At 39.6% G+C, this 25,195-nt stretch overlaps 1 protein-coding gene across 12 annotated transcripts; it reads right to left on the bottom strand.

The window, feature by feature from the left end:
• Positions 1–23: 23 nt before the first annotated feature.
• mark3a (MAP/microtubule affinity-regulating kinase 3a) lies at positions 24–24,763 on the bottom strand. Of its 12 annotated transcripts, none has more exons than XM_057342922.1 (19): positions 23,063–23,232; positions 22,023–22,214; positions 21,723–21,776; positions 15,453–15,501; positions 14,882–14,947; positions 14,736–14,806; positions 12,751–12,807; positions 12,221–12,457; positions 12,032–12,151; positions 11,363–11,462; positions 7,934–8,046; positions 7,706–7,856; positions 7,281–7,480; positions 7,062–7,165; positions 6,637–6,876; positions 6,376–6,402; positions 3,144–3,253; positions 2,276–2,320; positions 1,026–1,230 (listed from the first exon to the last, which is right to left on the bottom strand). In XM_057342922.1, the coding sequence occupies exons 1-19, from the start codon at positions 23,165–23,167 to the stop codon at positions 1,142–1,144; spliced, it is 2,130 nt and encodes a 709-aa protein (XP_057198905.1). In that variant the 5' UTR covers positions 23,168–23,232; the 3' UTR covers positions 1,026–1,141. The 12 variants fall into 12 exon arrangements, with proteins under 12 accessions (XP_057198903.1, XP_057198911.1, XP_057198900.1 ...); XM_057342926.1 differs by having other exon boundaries at positions 1,117–1,230; positions 6,376–6,470; positions 23,063–23,235; XM_057342925.1 differs by lacking the exon at positions 2,276–2,320 and having other exon boundaries at positions 23,063–23,233.
• Positions 24,764–25,195: the final 432 nt, after the last annotated feature.

Genomic DNA, 25,195 nt, shown 5'->3' with positions numbered 1-25,195 from the left:
CATTAAAAATAAGAAACTCGATACAATGTTGGGATGATTTTATAACTGTATTAGATTTCTGCAATGAACACTGTGACAAATTACAGATATTTTAATGCGATCTGTTGTGAGTCTTATAAGTAAAAGATTACAAGATGCCCTTTTGGTATAAGACTCCAAAAGCAAAAGTATGAAAATGTGTAGTTACCACAAAGTACATTATTATTTACACAAAAAAATACACTAGAGTGGGCAATAATGTGAAATAAATTATCAAACATCTAAACCTTGCTCTTATCAACATTCAAACAGTGAAACTGAACTCGGATCAGATTTACTGCAGCTGTTTTCACAGATGAGCACCTTTAATATATAGAGATGCAGAGCAAATTTGACAAGTCATAAGCAACTTTTTTAAGGTCCGGGCAAACCCTTACACAAGGGCCGCTCAAAACACACAATTAAAACCACCACAGAATAGTGCCTATTAAAAGCTAAAATAAAACCATCAAATCTCAATCCAGCATCCATTTCCTAAATGATCAGTCATATCAATCTGAAATGATGTCGATGGCAATGAGTCACTTCCTCTCTGAACATTCTCAGAGCTTCTAGTGAGGTGCATACAATCGTAACACTGAACGGTTTAATCTTTTCTTTTACAGCATTGAACGACTCGCACAAGAATACAATAAATGTGTGAACGATGTTAAGAAATTATTGCTTCAAGCAATGTTAAAGTATATAAATTTTTCAAATACATGTACGTAAGTGGTTTTATTTTTAAAAAGAAAAACATTCGGTAACTGCTACTTTTACGATTGTACAGCTTAATTTGTCTATACTGAACCATTTCATAAATTCCTCTATGTAGTTACATTAAAGATATATATTCATAGCTTGAGTTCGCCTGAAACTTTGGAAGCAATGTTCTTAAAAGCGATGGAGTTGCCGGATATCCTCTTAAAACGGACACCATTAAGTGAGAGCCGGGGCAGTTTGCAAACCTCCATCTCCCAGTGGACAAGGCTGTCGGTGCGGCTTTCCCCGTGGGCACAGAGAAGCAGAAAGCATTCGCGCTGCTGGTAAGTGCAGCTGTTGGCGTCCAGAACTTTTCGGATCTCATTTACGATGTCGGCCGGCTCCATGGTGCTGGTGGTGTTCATACTCCAGGTGAAACGGAGAGAGCGGGGTTTGCCGTCTTTTCCATCTTTCCCTTCATCTTTTTGCTGATCCCCAGATACATGGCGACTGGAAGGAGGCGATAAGCAGTCGAGCGAGAATGAAACGAGAAAATTCGAGTTAATAATGGAACGGTTTAGGAGCAGCAGAAATAGATGCATTAAGAGCTACAACATTGTACATATTGATGTTACTCTGTTAACAGTTATAGTAGCAGATGCATGCATGGGTTATCACACATGGGAATTACTGTAAATCAAATGCACAGCACTTATGCTGGGGCATGCACAGAAGCAGCATACGTTTGTATTCTATATAACATGAAATACTGGGAGATAAAAAAATATTTTAGTATAATGAGCCATAACACAATACACAATGAATATGCACCGAAATGTTGTGAAAGTATTATATTTTTTCTCTTAAATCTCATGATTAATGTAGTTAAGTCATTAGGAAAAACTAAAAATGTAACTATAATATTGTCAATCCACAGTTTACATTCTATCTGTTATATAATAGTATAATATCTCAGTTTTCATTGTATCTCTATATGAACCAATGAAATAGCACATAACTCCAAAAATTAATCTACATGCGTCACTGAAATAAAAATTAATCCAAATTAAAAATTTTGAGATACATGTCTTACCACTTAATGACTTAACTTTAATGAACGTAACTTTACAATATGGCTGAAATTGACAGCAAAATCATATAAATTATATAGGCCACTTCCGAAGATGTAAACAACGCTAGTCCTGTTTCAGTTTTTAACACTACGCAAACGTTTGAACAAAATACAACCAACAGAACATTTCTCACAGAGTCAAAAACGAATATATTTCATATTTTATTATATAGGTTTAAAAAATTAGATAAAAAAATGAACCCTGAAGTGCTTCTGGACCAGTGTTTACATCTTGCAAAGTGGTCTATTGTAAATATTTAATGTATCGCCAAGTCCTAATATGAATGTAGTGATAACACACATCATTCAACATGAACAGACCAGACTAATAGTCCTCATACTGTACACTGTTCTATCTCCATGTTACAGATGGACATGAGTCTAAAACACATGAATGTAATGAGCGGTTTCCTGACGCCTCACCTTGAGCCCTCAAATCTCCCGCTTCTCTCAAACTCGGTTGAGACTCTTTTTTATTATTTGTTGATTGATTAGTGATCACAATGAAGCAAAAAGGAATGAAGATAGAAAAACAGGAATAAATTGTTTTTTAGTCATTTTAAAACACACAGCACGAGATACAAACACAGACTGAATGCGAGAGAGAGAAAGAAGGCAGTTTAACAAAAAAGAATAAACATGTAGCAAAAGAGGTAACCCTGTCTAAAATCAGTATGTTGGCTGAGACAACACAAAACCAAGATTTTAAAAGTCGACTTTGACACGTGTGTATAAATGTGAAGTACATTTCATAAAATAGTGCATTATGGGTAAGTCTAAATGAGAGACATTATTTGTGACCTGATATAAAACAGATATAGAGATATAAAGGACATGTGTGCCCTTTACATGCAAGAGGATTCATGTCGTAGTGCGGGCATAGTTTCGCACTGATAGTTGACACACAAAACAATCATTCGACTTCTCACATACAATCTGGAACAGGAAGAAAAGAGCAGTTCAAAGCCGACAAAGAAAACTTCAACTAGTGGACGCAGGTAATACAAAGCCATAACAGAGCCACAGGGTTCCCACACTTTTCTATTGACAAGAATTGATTTTGTTTACAAATCAGACATCACAAACGGTCCGATTTTTCCTGCACACAAGAGAAAAATATTCCAGAGCAGAGCATAACCAGGACATTTCTATAGCGAATTTCGATTTTGATGACTTTGCCAGGTTTCCTTAACCACGGGAACCCTGTCGTAGGTTGAAAGGGAAGAGGCAGGAGGAGAGGGGGATGAAAAACAATGAGGAATAACAATAAACGAGTGGAGCGCAGACTTACTAAGAGTCTTTGCCGCAGGGTTGGAGGGGACTGTGAGGGTGGGGGGCACAGAAGGGGCAGCCGGCCCTGATTTGATGGCAGACTGCCGTTTGCTCGGGTCAAGTGTGACCCTGAGGGAGGAAGCCAGACAGAGAGAGAGAGAGAGAGAGAGAGAGAGAGAGAGAGAGAGAGAGAGAGAGAGAGAGAGAGAGAGAGAGAGAGAGAGAAAGAGAGAGAAAGAGAGAGAGAGAAAAAGAGAGAGAGAGAGAAAAAGAGAGAGAGAAAAAGAGAGAGAGAAAAAGAGAGAGATAGGAAGGGGAAGGAAGGGAGGAAGAAAGGAAACACAGGGAAGAAAGGGATAGATTGAGACACAGTTTAAACAGGTAATAGAGCATTTCTGCATTATGACAGAGTGTTTATAAAACTCGATTATATAAAGGTGAGTTTCGGAAGGTCCGCTGAAGTTTAAAGTGCTGTTATAACCTTAAATCCTTCCTAATTCTGGCTCCTCCCACCAGAAACGTGCTCACATACTCTGGTAGACACAGGCCTATAGAGCAACAAAAATATGCTTGCTCCATACAAAAACTAATAGCACATGTGTCGTTTCATAAATAAATGTAAACTTCATATGATCGCTGTTGGCTGGAAACCTTGACTGCGTCAGAAATCACATACTATGACAGTACGTACTGATTTAAATGAAGTACCTAACTATCGACCGTTCCAACCTAACAGTACCTACCTAAACAGTACGTTTATTTAGTATGTGTGGGGATAGTATAAATAGATTTCGGCCGAACTGCATCTCTGTCATGTTTAATTGTCATGTGACCCGTATGCTCTTTGACCTATGTCGCATTAACATCAACCTGTACCTAGGCGTCGGTACAAACATAATTTATTCACGAGAAATTGATCAATCTGTACTTGCATTTAAAAAAAAGGACACCCGCTTTGAAGTTTTCAGCTATTTTTATGGTATTCAATTTTGAAATTTGACCGTTGCATCATGGGATAGAGAAGTGTCCAGCTGATGCACACTCACAAATCTCGGCGGAAGCAGTAGACCATCTGGGTATTTCTCGCCTACGTTTTTTGAGGTTTCGGACATACTACTCATGAGTCATACTCATTTTCGCCTACTATATAGTATGGAATTAAGCGATCGCGGACGCACGGCTTGTTTCTCCAAATTTCATGCTTTATCATAAAGCATTTCTGTTAGCCACTGTCTGTGGATTTTGCTAATATTTTACCAATGAAAAAGCCTCAAACTGTCTCTATTATGAATGAAGAGCTGCAGTAAAGGTTTTGGCTTGTTTGAATAGCAAAAGTGCAAAAGAACTGGTTGTTTGAATGTGTACAGCATTTTCTTTACCTCAGACACAAGCACTTCATCTTTTGTAACACAAGATTTTAGCCCAATGACAGAAAAACGGAACCCCACAAACCGCTACAATAAACTTGAATGCAAAAGCAGCAGCCATTTTATCATTTTTACATGTGTCCAATATTACAGAACCTTACACAAAGCAATTTTACATTAAAATATTTAAAATAATATATGTACTTGTCAATTGTCTATTTTTCCAATTTAGTAGTTTTAGACATTCAAAGTTTCCATAGAACAGCGACTATTTATAAAAAGTAGATGTGCAAATCCCCAGTGAAGAACAACACTAATCATTATCCTGAGTAAACAACCAATCAGAGAAGTCGCCGTTACTGCGGTAACAGGATTTGAGTTCAGCCAATGACCACCCACTCTCGTGAAGCATTGCAAATGGCATAACACAGTCTCACCACTGTCTTCTTGCGTACAAACTGTCTTAAAACTGTTTAATGTGAAGTGTTTGGAATAAATTAAAATGTTTTTAATGAGTGAATAGTTTAATGTTGTTCCATTGTTTTTTTTTTCCGATTACAGCAGATCTTTCACATCGTGTTACGGGATCGGTAGATTACTGCCTTATAAAACAAAGTCCAGTCTTTTCTTTTTGCTTTAAATCAAATGCTTTTTGTCTATGAGAAAAATGACTGTGAGAAATACTTCCAGAATTGGGTGGTCATTTATCACTTTATAGCCATCACTGGCTCCTCCCACCACAGACTGTCACCGTCATGCCCATATTAGGGCAGTGTGCTGTTGTAGACTGCTGCGTTTACATAAACACAGGCCGACTGTAAAACAAGCCTAACATTACTGTTAAATTCAAACTTCCACCCTAGCTGACACAAATCATGTATGATGAAACAAAAGAGAAAGATGGGAAAAGAAAAACACCAGAGAAATGGAACAAAGACTTTAAAAGACGGGTCATAATTTAATGTAAACACCCAGAAACAGCTCCATCACTCAAACACACCTGACTAGAGGTGAACATAAAACAAACTAATCTGTGTGAATTTAATTTTAAAGATGACCTCAGATCTGATTTTACTACTATTTATCTCCATTGACAACATTACTTTTTAGATCCTGCACCCCTAATATATCATTTTAATAATGCATTTTGCAACAACAACTATAGTAAAACCAAATATGCAACAATAATACACCTTGAGTTGTCATTCATTTAATTTTAACCCAACATTTAAAGGCAGTTTTGTTAATCCTTTTATTTTGAAAGGATATCTGCTCAGAGAGTGATTTACACCGGACTCATTCCAAAGTTTCACCGTACTTTTCACCACTAGATGGCAGTGTAGAACTAACTAAATAAACCTTCAAAACAGTAAAGACATCCAATGTCTCATAACATGATTCAGGTTTAAATATACCACATCAGTGTAGTCTCAACCACCTCAAGGAAGATTGTTCTGTGCTCTCTTATGCAATATGTGATATATAATATATTTAGCCAACTCAAATATTAAACCCATTCCTAAGACAACCTAAGCATTCCATTGTCTCTAAAAATGTACAAAAGTCCTGGTGGAATTTGTCGAATGAGTCACGAATGAGGCGTTTGAAGTGTTAAATCGAGTGGTACATGTTGTTTTGCACAATCAGCTTGTGTCATGCAGACATTAGTACAGGAGCAATCTGTTAAAGAGCAGTAGATTGATTCGATCTGGCCACACTAATATGCAGGCAGTGTTTTATAAAGCATGCTGAAATCAACCACTGTGAGAGCATTAAAACTCCAAATCACTGCAATCCAATCACTATGGGTTAGTGCGTCAGCCCCGGACACTTCTCATTACGTTAAGAGAGAGATTTTAACACTCCATAAACTCAAACTCCTACCTTTTGGAAAACCTGAATGACATATTTCTACAACACAAGAGATGAAAAAAAACAAAGGACAGACATTACAAAGATGGACAAAATAAAACTCTGTTCTAAAGAACATAAACCAAAGGAAGAGGAGTTTAGGAAAGAATAAGAAAAAGTTTAAATTGAGGGAAATTCCTAACGTACCACAGAAATAAACTGAGCAGCTATATGTTGCATTGTAATGCATGAACAGGTTTGCAGCATGTGTGCATGTTGTAGAAGTGCGTTTACCTGCGCGTCAGTTTGGAGGTGAGCTTGGTGAGTAGGTTGTTGGCATTACCGCGGCTGCGTGGTTGAGTGGGCGAGGCAGGGGGGCCGTTGTAGGTGGCCGTGCGCCGATCCCTAAGCTGCCCGTGAAAGGTGCTGCGGCTCGCTGTGCCTCGTGGAAAACGTGTTTTATCGGGTGTGGCGGCGGTGCTGATGCTATGAGTGGATGCCCCGGGGTCCCGAGAGCCAGGAGACAATGACACACTACAGAGAAACACAATCAGGCTTGGTTTCACTACATTTACATAGTGTGTGTGTGTGTTTCAGTACTGCTAAGGTATAAACTAATAGACTAATAAAAAGCATTGCCTGAAGGAGCTAAATGCAAAATTGTTTGTTTTGCAGTGGAAACAGTAAACGGGCAAGATAACCTATGCTTCTCGCTGTACCTGTTTTCTTTCCCATTTGGAATAACCGAAAGGCGGTCTGTGTTGTTTCTATCAGTGCACATATACGTGTTTCTTCTAGATATGCCTCCGGATCCAGAGTTATTCTGTGGAGAATGAAGAAACTGCAGATATGATTAACTGCTACATGTGAATCTCTACTGTCGAGTCCTGACATCAGTCTTTACACTGAAGGAGGACAAAAACAGACAGTAAACTCACATTAGGAGTAATGGTGCTGCCTCTCTTGCGCTCGGGTATTTCTGTTTTGTTGGGGTTGTTGGAATTACCCAGCAGCGGGCTGGGAGGGCTGTGAGAGGGGGGCTTACGTGCTGTGACCCCGCCCTCCTGTTTGACATCACCATCAGCTGTGCCAGGGACCGTCCTCTTTGAGTTACTCAACCCGGAGTTAGTGATACCAACTGAGAGAGAGAGAGAGAGAGAGAAAAACAAGCACAAAGGGATTCAGTACTGCCTTTTTCTTTTTAAGACGGTAAATTGGAAACGGTAAGTTTTATGTCATTATGTTGCACCGTTATATTAGTTACAATAGTACCAATAAGACAAAGACATTTCTACACACTACTTGAACAAGCTAACGTTTGCCTGTATGTAAACGAAAAATGTAAATGTGGTCTGAAAGTCACCCTGATCACTATGGCGTCTGGATTTTCTGGATTCACTGGTGGAGACGCTTCTCTGGACCTTCAGGTGAGATGGAGATTGGCCGTTCATCTCGCTGGTGGGTCTGGTCTTTGCCACCGACAGATTACTATTGGAGCTGGAGTCAATGACCTCCTGTAAAGCCACAAAAACAGTTAAAAACAGTCAAGACTGCCGATAATAACCAATCCCACAATTCATTAGCGGTTTACCTCATTGGTCTTTCTGGCCAGCAGTAAGTATACGGCGGTGATCTCATCATAGTTCATTTTAGACAAAGACTCTTGGATCTTATCTTTGGAAAAGCCCATGCCCACGATGACATCTGCAAAATGACACATACGACACAATGTTTTAATTCTGTTTCCTGTGCCAGTGTAACTAGTTTGTAAATAGTTTTTTTCGCATTTGTGCTTGTTACATCAAATCTTGTGGTTTTGTTGAAACGAATCAAACTTAGTTCTTGACTTCTGAATTCTGTCTGGAGGACGATAAACTGTGCAGAAAAATCCAAGAATTGCAATAAAGGGACTCATCAAACAACACACTAAAAACCACAAGAAACTCCATGGTAACCCAAGTGGTGTTGCCTGAGCAAGCAGAAGTCCATTTCTTCAGAAAACTAGCTTCTGTTCAAGAACATCGTGCATTGTGGCTGTCGGACTGAAAGCTTGTATCTCCAAAACTTCCCATTTACAGGGGAAAAACTCTACAGTTTTTCCATAATTAAACACTGTTTTGTCGCAGGTAACAAGCTCTTTTTAATACTTTTTATTGGTTAAATATTTATAAAACCCACAGACAAACAAGTAATGATTTATGAAAAAATAGAAAGCATCAAAAACAGAGATACAAGGTTTCGGTCCGACAGCAACGGCATGTTTCTCTTTTACTAAACAATATAGGGCCCCAAATGTACACCAAAATGTTTTTAAATCATTCAGAGACAAAGAATCAAATTATTCCCACTAGCATACTCATCTCACACCACACTCCCTCACCGTGTTGTTATGCGGCACACTATAAACCTGCAGGTCGATACCTCTTTAAATCTACTTTATTAGTAAGAATGTTGAGTCAGCAGTTCTGCTTTAAAGCACATATCCTTCCTATACACCCTGTTAGTTGTGTTAAAAAAGAGAACCTTTATTTTAAACCGTACGGAGCCGATTTGTGGTTTTTAACAAGGGAATAAAAATGTTAAAATGATGAAAAAGCATTCCTGTTACTCAACTGGTAGAGCCATATGTTAGGTCATAGGTTTGATCACTTGGGAACACACACACTGAGGAAAATATATAGCTTGAACGCACTATACTGTATGTTGCTTTGGATAAAAAAAACATTTAGATAAAAGTATCTATCAAATTCATAAATGAAATGTAAACTCTTAAACCGTACTGCAAGCAAATACATGTTTTATAACAAAACCTTTCATTTAGTTTATTTAGTCTATTGAATGGCTAAACTGAATATGGATTGAAATTGGGTTAATCTGGTTCCAAACTTAAATAATTACATCTTTAAATTAATTCCGAAGTAGCTACGTAGTTACATTATTTTTACTGGACATTCATCACCAAAATGTCTTACATATTACATAGGCCATGTAGTGAGGTTTTTGATAATGTAATTAATAAAAAACATCACAAAGATTACTTGAACCAAACCAAGAGGTAAAAAATATTTATAAACAATTACATAATTCTGACATGAGTCCAAAAACAGCTGTTTTAAATTACAGAACGCTTGAAAACAAAGACCTGAAAAGAGTAATATATAAATAAGACTAGATGGGACACATGACATATCCTCTGTATTCAACTTTAATGTGGCAAGTTGAGTAATAAATGAATGGACTCTTCGATGTTTTGTGATGCCGAGAGCTTTTTCTATTACAGGGAAAGTTCACCCAAAAATGAAAATTCTGTCATTATTTACTCTTAATTGTTCTTATGAACACAGATAAAGATATTTGGATAATGCTTGTAACAAAACAGTTCTTGGACCCCACTGACTACCATAGTAGGAAAAAATACAATGGTAGTCAAAAATGCCCCAGAACTGTTTGCTTTCCTACATTCTTCAAAATATCTTCTTTTGTGTTCAACAGAAAGGTAATTTTTCCTACTTTGGTAGTCAATGGTGACCAAGAGCAGTTTGGTTACAACCATTCTTCCAAATATCTTTCTCTGTGTTCATCAAAACAAAGACATTTATACAGATTTAAAACAACTTAAGAGTGAGTAAATGAGACGATCTTCATTTTTGGATGAACTTTCTCTTCAAAGCAAGCTTGAACCAAAGGACATAATACTGAATGAATAGAGGTTCACCCCTTCTCTCTCTCTCTCTCTCTCTCTCAGAAATCTGACTTTATAATGAGCTCATGGGAGTCCTTATATCAGCTGACTTAAGTGCTTTCCTCCGTGGAGGCATTTGAAGTGAATCTTTGCGTCCCACCACTTCTCTACACACAAGCACTGCTGTGGGCTGCCGAGCTCCTGCATGCTCCTCTCAACGAGAGGGTTCTCTCAAAGTGGGGGTGGGGAGGCTAGACGCGGCATGTTCTCTGCCTTCCGCTCCACTCCACATTCAAGTACCCTGATGTTCTTGTTCTTACACCTCCCTCAATAAGTAACCACATGACTGCATGTGTGTGTGCCCGGTTACTCTGCATGTTTGGAGCTGCAGACCGATCGTAGATAAGAGAGCAAAGGTGCATCTCTACAGCTTAAGTTCCTGTAAGCAAAACCCGCTCGCACTTGTGCCCATGTGATCATATCACATTTCCACACGAGGAGATCCTCGCTGAGAGATAGGAGGAGGGAGGAGTGGAGATCAGAGACGAGAGGGAGCCATCTGCTGTGTGTTATGCAACACTCAACACTGTACAAGTACATCCCTCGTGCCATCCTTTCATCGTTATTAACCACAGCAAGCAAGATTGGTGTTTAAATACATAGAACATAGAGTAACAATTTTAGGATCTCTCATCTACTCCCAACACCACCACCACTGATGTAGCAATCCCTCTAACGGCATCTGTACACATTCAAGTTAAAGGGATAGTTCACCCCAAATGATAAATTCCTTCATCATTTACTCACCCACTTCTCATTCCAAACCTGTATGACTTTCTCTCTTCTGTAGCACATAAAACAAGATATTTTGAAGAATGTTGGTCACCAAACAACATTGGTCCCCATTGATTTCCATTACATAAACACAAAACCACTAGACATTTCTCAAAATATCTTCTTCTGTGTTTTCTTGTATAAAAGAGTTCCGAATTTTTATTTTTGGGTGAACTGTCCCTTTAAGACGGTTTACTGCCATCTTAAACATCTGTGTTAAGATGCAATGTCTTGTAAAAGCCAGATTAAATTATGCCTGCTCTGACCCACCTGAAAAACAGCTTGTAATCTTTGTTAATGATATTCAGCATCTAACCAGCCTTTAACTTTTCTCAATGGTGTGCAAATGCGTTTATACCCGTGCGTCATTAAACCATCCGTGTTCACCTCAAATTCATTTTAAAAAAGCATGCATCTTCTGCACTACCTTTGCGACGTAAACACGGCCGTAACAGAGTTTGGTTTCAAAGTTGACCATGTAAAACACAAAGTGATGTTTCTTACCTATTCTCTTCTGGTCGGAGATGTCAGTATCTGGTTCAGCGTAGGGTTTGAGCTCATCTTCATCGAAGCCAGCATTGATCCAGCGCTCTTTCATGATTTGCTAAAGAGGAAAGGTCATAATCACAGTTGAATCACTTATAAACCGATTCGATGAAACATACAGTTTGGTTCTGGTAAGTTACTGTTATTATAAAAAAACTATAACATTATCTTCGCTATTGAATTTAAAAGTACATCATATTTTGTGGATGTAATATTTGCCTCAACTAACTGGAATTTAGTGCACCTATATCCTGGTTAAGCGCCTGTGTGCTTAAAACAACACGCACCATGTGAAAGTCTTTTAATTACTCATTTTTTTAAATATTTTTGGAGCTTTGGTGTGCCAACTTCATATACAATTCTTTAATTTAGTGAATCTAACCAATGGGAAATGGAGTGTTCTTGAGACCTGTTTAATAAACATCATTTTTCACAATTCTGTTTATCTTTAGGAAGCATAAAAAGCCTGACGATGAGTGCATTGAATTCATTTGACTGTTTCTTAACATTATGTAACCAGCAAAACAATATTATTCAAAATACTGTCCAGCCCTACCTGCACCACACAACAGGCTTTTAAAATGTTTTAACTCCAAAGAAATGCATGAGACAATGAGAGAGGCTGACCTCTAATGTTCCTCTCTTGGCAGGGTTTAGGACTAGAAACCTCTTGAGAAGATTCTCACAGTCGGTGGACATGTAGAAAGGAATGCGATATTTACCGCGTAACACACGTTCACGTAGTTCCTGTGGAACAGACACAGCTGTAATAACTGACTCACACACACATACGTGTTGATAAAGGAAAGTGAATACCTTGAGATTCTGTCCATCGAAGGGCAGGGACCCGCTGACCAGCGTGTAGAGTATGACCCCCAAACTCCATACGTCCACCTCTGGCCCGTCGTACTTCTTACCCTGAAATAGCTCGGGGGCAGCGTACGGTGGGCTGCCACAGAATGTATCCAGCTTATTTCCCACCATAAACTCATTACTGAAGCCAAAATCAGCAATCTTAATGTTCATATCAGCATCTAGAAGCAGGTTTTCAGCCTGTGAAAAGACACAGAATGTAAAAATAGATGAAATGTGAGTGTGGGGTGGATAAAGAAAAACATACAAACACTATACAAATGCCACAAAGGTCACGTTTTAATTTTTTTAATAAGGAGAATAGAATTTCAGTTCTAGGAATGATCTAGTTTTTTGAAGACACCAATTATTAATGAATTAACTTTATTACTCAAAGCAACATTCTTTTACTGCGCCTTAAGTTTCTGAATATTTCAGGGGTCATTATATAATACTACAAATTCACATTTTACACAAAATCGAGGACTGCTCACCTTTAAATCTCTGTGCACAATGTGTTTTTGGTGACAATACTGCACAGCTGATACAATCTGTACAAAACAAAAACAATCAGACTGTCATAAAATGACATCACTACATTTGCACCCTGTAAAACTAACTAACTATAAACAACCAGAGATTACCAAATAAACTTCAGGAAAAGGGCATTAGTCCAGTGATTGGGTCATGAGCTGTCTGCTCGCATTAATGGATTTTCCAAAATTCAATGGGCTGCATTGATTGGCTCTTCATTTTCACAGAAGTGACCATGTTCAACCCCGGTCCTGATGACTAACCACTATCCCCAGAACAAGTATGACATAACACACCAACAACCCAAAAATCTAAATTGCATCAATAATACAATCTGATAGCACAGCATACAACAGCATGTTTACCAAACATATTTTAATACCAGTGATTGTGGTCTGATCTCTTTCGTTTTGCTGTGGCGTTTGTTTGCATGCATCAGATTTCAATGTGGTGACATTTAGCACAAAAGTGAGCTTGACGTAACGTCCAATACAATGATGCATGTGATACGGTTGTCATGGAGTACACTGAAAAGACAGCAAGACCACAATGTCTCAACAAACAACTTGGTTGACACAGAGAGCTCTTGCAACAAACATCTTTTCAATTTTGAACACACAATAATAAAATGTTAGCAATATTTTACTGAACAATGACAAGGTTACTTGAGGTCATAAAGCATGAGAGGTAATGATTATTTGTAGCCGCAGTCGGTATTGGTTAAAGCAGTACAGGACATTACAGGGTGAGTTGAGGCACATGAACTCATTTAAAGGGGCAATGAATTAAGACCTCAATTTTAACTCGAGCTTTTGTTGTATAAGAGGGAATTGTATTCAAGCGAACATCCTGTAAGTGTCAGAACTGAAAACGCCCTTGTTACTGAAATTACAACTGTTATTGACACCAGGCTCAGCGAATGCCACAGAAAAATATCAACGACTACTTCTCTAGCCCCATCCACTGGTTCGCGAATGACTTTAGCCACACATAGTACACACTCCCGTGTGATTTGTGATGATTGACAAACTGATAACCATAGCTACATATTTTTCAGCTAATGATTCGTTTTGTCCGTCAGTTTAAACTAAACTGCTGATATGTGCTGTGTTGTGTTTATGCTCGGAAGGCTCCATCACACAGCTCTCTTTTGTTGTGTTGCCATGTTTGTTATTAATAAGCGCTTTTATGCTTGTCGTTTGGTCTTAGATCAAAAAGCCTCGGCACTTAGGTCTTAATAAATGGTCTGTTGCAGATTTTAAGAATTTTTGGTCTTATAAAATATACAAACAATTTGCATTTTAAGGTTTGTTTTTGTCTTGTCTTTTTTTGCTTATATTTTCTGTGAAGATCTGGCAACCCTGTCACTTTAGCGAAGGGCTCTCAAGAGCTGCTAGCCCCGTGTCATATGTGTAAAAGTGAGGACTTCTTTCACTGTTTTTTTTATTTAGAGCGACCAAGCAACAAACATGCAACATTGTGCAGCGCCTGGTTGTGGAAGAACACAGTCGCTTCCTTCGGATTCTGATATTAGGAATGAGTGGTTGAAGTATATTTTTAAGTACCTAATGTGATAATGTGTAACCTAACGTTACGTGTCTAACCAAATTCACAGAAGGCTCCAACTAAGTTTACTACGCAAACTGCTATCGAATCATAGCAGTGGGCGTTTACTTCCAAGCCTTCAATGCGGCACGCCCATTAAAACAGAGCGTTTCTCCATCCAGCCTCAAAACCAGGGTAGAAAATAGCCTATTAATTATTGATTTTGATGTTTTCGATTGTAAAAATCACGCAAACGTCATAAGTAGACATCAGACAACAGTATAAAATAATAAAAACGGCCAGTTCAGCACACCTTCAAACTCCCATCGAACAGAAAACAAGCATCACAGTGTGCTTTGTGTATGAAACATCCTGAAACAAAACTGTATGAGAACTGCACCTGTCTAAATTTAGCTCTGGCCTCTTTCTCTTTCATCCTCCCATGAGCCACCAGGTAGTCAAACACCTCACCTGCACAAGACACAGAGGTCAAAGATAAGAACCATGAGAAGATAAATACACAAGATAAACGTGTCAAATACATACCTCCACTGGCATATTCCATCACCAGAAACAGAGTCTTCTCTGTCTCGATCACCTCAAACAGTTTGACTGGAGATACACAGCAGGGAATTACAGAAAAGGATAACAGAGATGACAAGAGGAAGGTGGAAAAAAGAAACAGGATAAAAATAAGATTTGTTTCAAGTCAACAAGGTTGAACTCTAAGTATAGAAACAGGACTATCAAGATTTAAATATTAATTTCATTCATATCTGAACACAGTGTTTTCCCCCCTTGGTGGTATTGTAAATAAATGTATTTATAAATACTGTACGGTTCCCCTTTTTCCACATTGTGTATAACCATTAAGCTCTCTCAAGGTCTCGGCCTGAACCTTCGACAGAGAATCTAAATTTAGGTGGGTGATACATAAAGCCCCTCCGTATTAAGACATGACGGCGTGTCTGGCTCATTACGCTGTTTGCAAACAGGAACTGACAACAAATGCGGGAGAAGCAATTAAACTCAATGAGAGAAACATTTAAAGGCAGTACTTATGAGCTGTTAGACCGAGGTGGGAAACATTTGCGTCCACATCAACCCTTTCACTTACCGATATTTGGGTGGTTTAAATTCTTCATGATTGTTACTTCTCTGGAAAGCTGTTGGAAAGAAGAGGATAATTCAACGTTATCAACATGTCCTCGTACACAAAAGCTGTAGACTCTTTCAGTACTAACAGAACCGGAAGCTAAAGCCCGACTGACTCATTGTGTTAGCAAACTGAGTGCTTCCTTCTCTGTGGAAACCAGCACTTATGCATCATTTATTCACCTTTAAAAAAAAAAAGAATGTGAATCCTCCCCTTTCGATGATATGAAAGAGTCATGAAAGTTTAATAGCACTATTGCAGGCAGACTGTGTTCTTGTGCTGTTAGCACGTGCTGTTTCCTTCTCTCAAGTGTAACTTTGGAGAGAGAGAGAGAGAGAGAGAGAGGTTTTAGACCACAGGGAAATGCTTTTAGTACAGCATAACCCCTATGCAATTCTCACCCCACTGTGATACATTTCTTTTGGTTATAAAATGGTAACACATAGACTGATTTCACTCCGCTGCCATGTTGAAACTGAAAACGAGGCAGAGGTGGGAAGATAACTGGAAGGACGGATAGACTGCAATGGTTGGACAACCATCGGGTGTCTGTGTGACATGAAAAAATGAATGATGCGTTAAAAAACAACGCTAGATTGGCTGTGTGTGTCGGCCCGTTTATGGCAGTTTAAACAGTCACTCATATGTGATGGTGCGGCTTAAAGGGATAGTCCACCCAAAAATGAAAATTCTGTCATCATTTACTCACCTTCGAGTTGTTCAAAATCTGTATAAATTTCTTTGTTCTCATGAACACAGAGAAAGATATTTGGACCAAACAGATCTTAACACCCATCGACTACTACAGCAGGAAAAAAACAACGGTAGTCAAATGTGCCCCAGAACTGTTTGCTGTCCTACATTCTTCAAAATATCTTATTTTGTGTTCAACAGAACCAAAAAAATGATAAAGTAATTTTTCCTACTATGCGATTGATTGGGTGTTGAGATCTGTTTGGTTATAAGCATTCTTTCAAATATCTTTCTCTGTGTTCATCAGAACAAAGAAATGTATACACATTTGTAACAACTCGAAGGTGAGTAAATGATGACAGATTTTTCCCTTTAAGTGGTCAAGTAAAACAGCTTGTGTGACATGAATCCAATGCTTATATTGTCACGTTTAAGATCATCAATCGTTTTAATAACTCCAGGTTGGTTGTCCAAACCATTGCAGTCTATCTGTCCTTCCGGTTTTCTTCCCACCTCTGCCTCACTTTCGATTTCAACATGGCAGCGGCGTGAAATCAGTCTATTGCTTTAAACAGTTGGCAAATGTGCACATTTAGATACATACTAAGGTACAGGTTTGGGCATGATTTCTTTTCCTGTAAAAACGTTTTGCTACAAGAATAAAAATGTACTTGTGGGGTCCTGTGTGGAAATCATGTTCAGGTTCTTGACAGTAACTTGTAATGAAAGGCAAACGTTGCGTTTACAGTCAGAAACCAAGATGTAAATCTTTGTGCAAGGCAAAATGAAGGGTTCAAAACCAGAAATATAAGATATATTTGTTAAAGTTTTCTTCAGATATTGCTCTGACTGGGATTTCCTTTATTCTAAGAGCCTCTCTATAGTAACCGTACAAGACAGTGAAGCCTAGACGATTAAAAGCCATGCAGAAGATCCAAAGATTTATGTCACAGCATAAATGAAAAGCATGACTCTTACAAAGTCCCCTCACTAAACAGCTAGTTATCTCACTGGGTTAAAGGAATAGTTCACTAAAAATGAAAATTCTGTCATCATTTACTCATACTCGTGTCATTCCAAACCTGTATGACTTTCTTTCTTTTGCAAAACACAAAAGAAGATATTTCGAAGAATGTTGGTAACCAAACAACACGGAACCCCATTGACTTCCATTGTATAGACACAAAACCACTGAGACATTTCTCAAAATATCTACTAAGAAAGAGTCATATTGATTTTTACTAAACTGAGGATGAACAAAAGCTAAGAACATTTTAATTTCTGGCTAAACCGTCCCTTTACACAAAATGGCACTTTGAAAGAAAAAACAATGCAATTCAAGAAAGCATAAGGGGGCGATCACATAGAACGCGCCTTTCATGTTTGAAAACGCGAGGCGCGCCGCGCTGCTCTTTTCTTACAGTCAATGCAGCGTTTTTTTATGTTGCTAGGTAACCACCGAAACAGCTGTCCTGTCAGTCAAGGATTATAGCGCGAGCGCTCCATAAAGTGTTAACACTCATATTATTAGAAACTTTAAAAAGGTACAGGGCGCTTCCTCTGACCTTGCTCGGTTAACCCGCGTCAGCCAACACAAGTTTCTACCTCATCATTGCAGTCTCTGGACGTTTCAAGCAACTGTAAAGTTCCGTCACCACATCAGAAGGCCCGCCTCTCCTTTCATTCGATTGGACAATGGGAAAAAGGCACATGACATCAAGCGCTTTTCTGCTTAGAGTTGAGTTTTTTTCAACTTCAGTAGCTCAGAGCACTTGCCAACAACGCTGTAGAAAGATTCGTGGACGCTCTGGTGCTCTGACGTAGACAAAAGTTGTCTGGAATCCTCTCAAGCGGTGGACTTCTACGTTCCGATTGGTTGCCTCCGAAGTCATAGCTCATTACCATAAAGTTGACCTGATTTCAACTCTCCGTGACACCCTCAACGGCCAAGTCACGCCACGCCGCTGCTCACTGCTGGCTCACATTGAAAATGAATGACTTCCGGCCACTTTGACGCTCTCGGCGGCGGTGGTGTGAATGCACAGTAAGCATTGCGCAAAACACTCCTTCCAACTGAAAACAATTCGAAAGAGGCGTGTCTAACAGCAAAAAACGCGTTCTGTGTGATCGACACCATACACTTGGGTCCATTGCAATTTACAATTACAACTGAAGTGCAAAACTGAAGCCTTGTGTCAGCATGATTTAAAATGTGTTAGGGTAGGATCACACAGAACGCGCTTTTCATGTTCGAAAACGCGAGGCGTGCCGCACTGCTCTTTTGGTGAATCTTTGAAAAGAGCAGCGCGCGGCGTTTTTTGTATGTTGCTAGGTAACCCGAAACAGCCACAACACGTTTCTACTCCATGTCTCCAGGCGTTCCGAGCATTGCGACAAGGGAAGCCCCGCCTCTCCACTCATCCGATTGGACAATGGAAAAAAGCGCACATGACATCAAGCGCTTTTCTGCTCAGAGTTGAGTTTTTTTCAACTTCGGGCGCTCAGAGTGCTCCTCCTAAAACGCGAGGCGCAGCAGGCGGCAGAAATGCAAGGCGCCCGGCGCATAAGCAGCGCGCAAAACGCTCCCTGCCAACTGAAAACAATTCAAAAGTGGCGCGTCTCACAGCAAAAGACCCGTTCTGTCTGATCAGGCCCTTAAAGAGCATCATCGGTGCATTCCAAACAAACAAAGGAAGATATTTGGAAGAATGTCAGTAACTGAGCAGATCTTTCTACCCCATTTACTACCATAGTAGGGAAAATAAATACTATGGGAGTCAACGGGGGCTTAGATCGCTTTCATTACTGACATTCTTTCAAATATCTTCTTTTGAGTTTAGCTGAACAAAGAAATTTATACAGATTTGGAACGATCTGAGGGTGAGTAAATGATCAAGAACAGAGGAGAAACTTAAATATTGCTTCTTCATTTCTTCGTAACTTTGCGTTTTAGGATTTATAGATTTGATTTTGAAAATAGTTTATATTTGAACAGTTCTAGATTTCAGCGTGTTCTCAGGCTTTTGAACAGCACAGCATAAGCACAGTCAAATATATTTTTCGTGAGATTCTCATTTCTCGCTCAACTCTCACATCCCCTCCCTCTGGTGCACCATCCTCCTAACGCCTCTGTGATGACTAAAAAAACCCGGCAGAACATCTCACTTCAGTTGAGGGTCCAGACCTTGTGCGGAGCTCGCACGCCCACAGGCAATTACACAACCTGCGACTCTCAAAGACGCTCGCACACAACACAGACGCACAGATAGACAGAAATAAGGAACGCAACCTAAAACGATGCTGCTGCTGAACTTAACACAGCTAAGAGACAGTGAAATGAGATCAGAATCAGAATCGTGTGTTGGCTGAGGACCAGCGAGCTGCCAACAAGCCACAGAGAGACAGAAAATACACAGAATCCCAATCGATGGCTCTGTGGAAAAACTAATGGTTGCTGCGGCTCGCAGCTAAAATTAGAGCCGCGGCCTCAGATTGTGTATCACAGAGCGACTGCTGATTAGCATTATCTTTTCAATCCTTCCTTTCATCTCAAGCCTGCCATCTTTCATTTCATATTTATCTGTCTGTCTCTCACTTATTATATCGCATGTCCCGTTTGCTCCTCTCATTCTTCCTGTCATCAGGCATTCTGTATCAGTGCCTGTTTCTAGTCTTTATCTTCTACCCCAAACTGTTCTGAGGTCCCTCCATTCGGTCACTTCACCGTTGGCCCACCCAAATGTCCATCTGTCCTGTCCCCCCTCTCATACCCTCCTCCTCTTGCTTTCTTCACTGGCTGTTGTGAAGATTGATGGAGAGCTCCAAACTGTTCAACATAATGTCCTAACCAATGTTCACTTCAATTCTGTATTTGATGGGAGCTAAAGCCATTTTTATGTAATTGATTTAGGTAGAATTATAATAGTTCAATTATTATAGGATAATTATGAGATCATACTTTTACATTATGATTATACATTACAAATAAACAGATTTAAATCATAATCAATACAGACAGAGAACATACTTCACATTCTTGTCATCGGTCTTGTTTTCTATAAAACAAATAAAATACACTTGTAATTTTCTATCGTTTTTTGCAACCCTGCGCATTATCAAATTGTCTCACCTCCAGTTTGGACTAACAAATTTCTTGTCGCTGGAAACATCCTGCTTCAACTTAAAGGGACAGTTCACCCAAAAATAAAAATTCTGTCATCATACACTCACCCTCAAGTTGTTCCAAACCTGCATTTAATTCTTAGTTCTGCTGAACACAAAGGAAGATATTTGGAAGAATGTCAATAACCAAACAGATCTCATCACCCTTTTACTGCCATAGTGGGGAAAATAAATACAATGGGAGTCAAAGGGGGATGAGATCTGCTTGGTTATAAGCATTCTTTCAAATATCTTCCTTTGTGTTCAGCAGAGCAAACAAATTTACACATGTCTGGAACAATCTGAGGGTGAGTAAATGAGGATAGAATGTTCATTTTTGGGTGAACTGTCCCTTTAACATCATGATCAAATTAGACACTTTGTAAACCATCCCAGAAACCAGTTCTCAATGTCCGACCCAACACATATTACAGTAGTTTTTCGCTCCAGATCCCACACATCTCTGAAAGCTGTTAGAAATAAACCTTTTCTAAAACAAGGCAGCAAATGCGCAGGCGTGGCAGCCTGTTCTCGGTGAAAGTGGACTGAGCGGCGATGTGGTCTGCAGTAGGTGGGCAGAATATTACAGCACAGCTGGTACAACAGTATTTGTGCACGGTGTGTGAAGGTAACTGCTAACTCTGTTGAACAAACTCCTCACGATGAAGGATGCTGCATGTCCGTTTAACAAACCTGTGTAAAAATCCACCGGATATCGCAGAAGATCAGTAACGTTCAGTTCTTCTTGACACATTTAAAGGAACAGTTTGCCCAAAAATCCATTTTAACACATCCTTGTTTTCTTTCTTCTGTGAATCCCAAATAGAGATTCTAGTAAAGACATCTTGATGCATTCAATTACTATTGGCTCTTATGTGTCCAATGCATATTACAGCCATCACAAGATAATTTGTTGCATTTTAAACAAAGTTTACGTTTAAAAGAACCAAAAAGAACTTTGCATAGAAAAGCTACCTAATATCCTGGATGGAAACAACATCATGGCGATGACCAAATGTTTATTTCTTGATGAAATATTCATTTTTTCATGAATTTTCACGCAACTGCAGCTCTACCAGCAACACAACTACCAGCAACATGTAACCCATACACAATATGTCACAGGTCAAAGCAATTCCTCAGAATCATTAAGTAAACTATTTACTTGAATGTAGATATTATTAAGAACAAAATTTAAACAACCTGATCCAGCCATTTTCAAGCACGCTACTTGGCATTGAGAAGAAAAGCTGACAATCATAAAAAGTGAGCATCATACATCCATAAAGTAATTGAGAAACATCAGTTTATGCGTCAGATGTGCACAGCACAAGCACACACGGCTATCTTTATGATAATAATAAGCATGACACTCACCTTTTGAAGGCTTGTTGGATTCAGTTGGGTTTTGTCAATCATTTTTATTGCTACCTGAAAGAGGAAATGGAAAGACGAACGTAAACTATAATACAACAAAAAATTCTGTATTTGATATTTCAATTTAACATCAGTGGGGCTTTGTCATTCATAATAGTTTATTATTTTATATCCATTTGAGCATCTTTAAAACAATTTCTCAAAATAAACACTAGGGCAGAACAGCTACATGTGTCTCTGGAAAAACCCCAGTGGCCTTTTGCGCGCCAGGAAACACACTTATGACTCTTGACATCCCACCTCGCTTCCTGTGAGGATATGGCGAGCCAGTTTGACCTTGGCGAAGTTGCCCTTTCCTATGGTTTTCAGAAGTCGGTAATTCCCAATAACAGGGTGCACATCATCCAACCCCGATCCAGAATTCCTGTTTCGACCACTCGACCTCACCGACCGAGAGGTCACCTCTGCCCGGCCATGCCCATTTGTCGTGTGCTGTGGATTTGAAAGACAAAACAAATCAGAACAGAATAAAATAAAATAACCATATTTTAGGTTTGATTTTATGGACAATAATAACACACAAACACTAATGTGTATGTGTGTGTTTTTGTTGGAAAATGTATAAAGCAGCTATGCATGGAAACTCTCAAAGATAACTTGTGCTTATTTTCTCCAACATTTTACCCTCTAGGATGGATTCCATTTCCAAGCTGTCATAATTGTCATATGAAAACTGATAAACGGCAAAAAGGACAAAGGGTCTTGTCAGTGTAGAAATCAGTAATATTGACTCCAACTGTCCTGTGTTAGAGAGGTCCATTAGTACAGTCATATCCCTAAACTCCCAAACATCTCTATTCTTATGTCACCACACGACAGCTGACTTCTAATTTGCCGTTCAGATTTCCCCAAACAATCAAGTCAAACATGGCCCAAAAATTCATACACATACAAAATACTGTCTGTCAGAAAAATTAGCTGATTTCTCAAGATCCAGTGTAACCTTGTGAGGACCTCTGGACAACAAACACTCACTGAATCGTTCCATTCATGGGGTCATAAGTGCAACATGATAACACTGAGCAAGTTGGTAAGCCTCATTTCCTATCAACACCCCTGTATATGAGACTACGCTGACACTGCGCTATACAACGTTCCCAATAAATCCTGCATATTGTCCCTGATGTCGGACACCCTGAATGCTATCCACAAAGCTCTGCATAACAGATGTGAAAAACCTAACAACATCCTCAGGTTTAAGAGGCAAACAAAGGCACAGAAATTAATTGACAGCCCGTATCAAAACATGACAAAATGATGATGATTAAAAGGTCACTTACGACACTTGCACGATGCCTCATGTTAGATTGAGATCCTCTCATTTTTGTGTTGGCAAGATGAATGGCATTGAACCAAACAGTCCTGTCTTTTCTGTGAGAACTCATCAATACTCTCCCATTCACCAACCCCGATACTGACCAACTGCATCACTGCCGAAATCTTTTTGACACCCGTGTGTGTGCGACTGTGCGCTCGTGTGAATTTTGGGGCGGGTGGGACATGAACAGCCAAAGATTGATACCTCAATTGACATGATTCTCAAAACTAAGCAATACATTTGTATAAATAGGACCAATTATGTAAGGAATATTGCATACAGAGAGCCAGTTACTTGACACATTAGGATCTAGAGCCTGTAACAATGTATGAAATTCGGTTGTGTGCACACTGTTCTTTAGAAAAGACAGATGTGGTGTGTCATACCAAAGACTGAAAAAAGCCATAACATTCACAGGCATCTTCAGGGGGAACCTGCATTAGCCTCACTGCTGACGTATGAGCACTAACCTATAGGACGCAGACTGACGCCAATGCGCAATATCTGCATCCCATCCGCGCATTAAAAATGCAAACCCACGCACGGCCAGTCAGTGATGAGCGTGCAGGAGTTCGTCTAATCGAGCATATGTTGAGCATAAAGCAGAAATAGAGCCAAATCGCCAATGCCCTGGACCCCATGCGTCACTTCAGCCTGGTGCCCCATCTGTCTAAAGACTGGCACAATACTGCTAATCCACTTAAAGCACACGGTCAGCACAAAAACATGCGACACTGCCTCGCATTTTGTCCAAAAATGGACTGAATGATTTAGTCAGTTTGCATCATTTCTCCACCTAACGTACAGTTCGGTAGCGCAGTAAAGATTCCCCGAAACTGCCGGCTGGGTTCTGAGACGCAGACACACAATGAGACGGATCAAAAGATCACACTGATGGCCGATTAAGCAACATTAGTCCGAGTGGGTTCGTATCGAGTATTAACCCACATAATAAAGAAATAAACATGCTACTCACGTTTTCGGCTTTCCTCTCGTTGACGGTAGGAAGCGGTGCTCTTGTTGTTGACATCTTGTTGATGGCGAGCCGCTTTTCCGGATTTACAAAATAAGCAATGATTTAAGCGATGCAACGAATGGGAAAATACTAATTTCACAATTTTCACGTTTGACTAATATCATTGATTTTTTTTCTAACACTTATAGCAAACTTGTTGAAAGTTTGGTTGAAATGTACCGGATGCTCACGGTCTCGAGTTATTGTGTTTTAAAATCGACGTACAGCCATCTAACAGATTACTAAATACCAAACGCGATCAGCTATATGTACCATAACTCGTGCACTAATAAGAACATACTACTTTCTGGCCTGGCGCCGCTGTCTGTTTCATATTTCCGATGTCCGGTTCAAGTAAGAATAGTGACAATTGCACTTCGCAGGGCCTCCGCAGTTCAGCTGCGATTTGCCCCAAAGACAATCTTCTCATCCGACGATCCTTCAGTCAGACTGTCCGATACATTCACCGGTTACGGCAGCAGCAGGGCGCTCACTGGCGTCTAGGCCGCGGCTAGAATTCGTTCGTTATCGGTTCCATTCCATCAGAGCAGTCGTGTCTGTCGCTTCTCGTTTAGACTGAGATCCAAGATGGCCGTCGAGCAACACAGGAGTTTCGAGGCGAGCCCTGAGAGAGACAGAGGAAGTGAGGAAACAGATGGATCCAATGCTCATTGGAGAGCGCATCATCCCACAGGGCGCTGTGGTTTGTCGATTCAAAGTTAGGTGTTCATATGGAAAAAAGGGGAAAACTCCGTCATTGTCATAACAACCGTGACACACCCTGTTCAATTTAAATGTGCCTTACCATATATGGTTTGGCCATTATGTCACGCATACAAAGCGTGAGACAGGTAATTTAAGAAAATACAATGTCATGGGCTTCTAGTCCTAAAATAATTAAAGGGGTGTTACATTTTTTTTCCAAAGCCTGTAACACATTTTATCCGATTCACAAGACAAACGTAAATGTTAAAACGTGCCATTCAGCTTCAGGTCAGACTGAAATCACCAGGGATCTTGTTATAAATCAATTTAAGAGCTTAAATTTAACAGCTGCAAGTTTGTAAGTGTTGGGATTCT

This window comes from Triplophysa rosa, linkage group LG9, assembly GCF_024868665.1.
Source record: "Triplophysa rosa linkage group LG9, Trosa_1v2, whole genome shotgun sequence".
Taxonomy (NCBI): domain Eukaryota; kingdom Metazoa; phylum Chordata; class Actinopteri; order Cypriniformes; family Nemacheilidae; genus Triplophysa; species Triplophysa rosa.
This window is presented reverse-complemented; position numbering and strand designations above follow the sequence as displayed.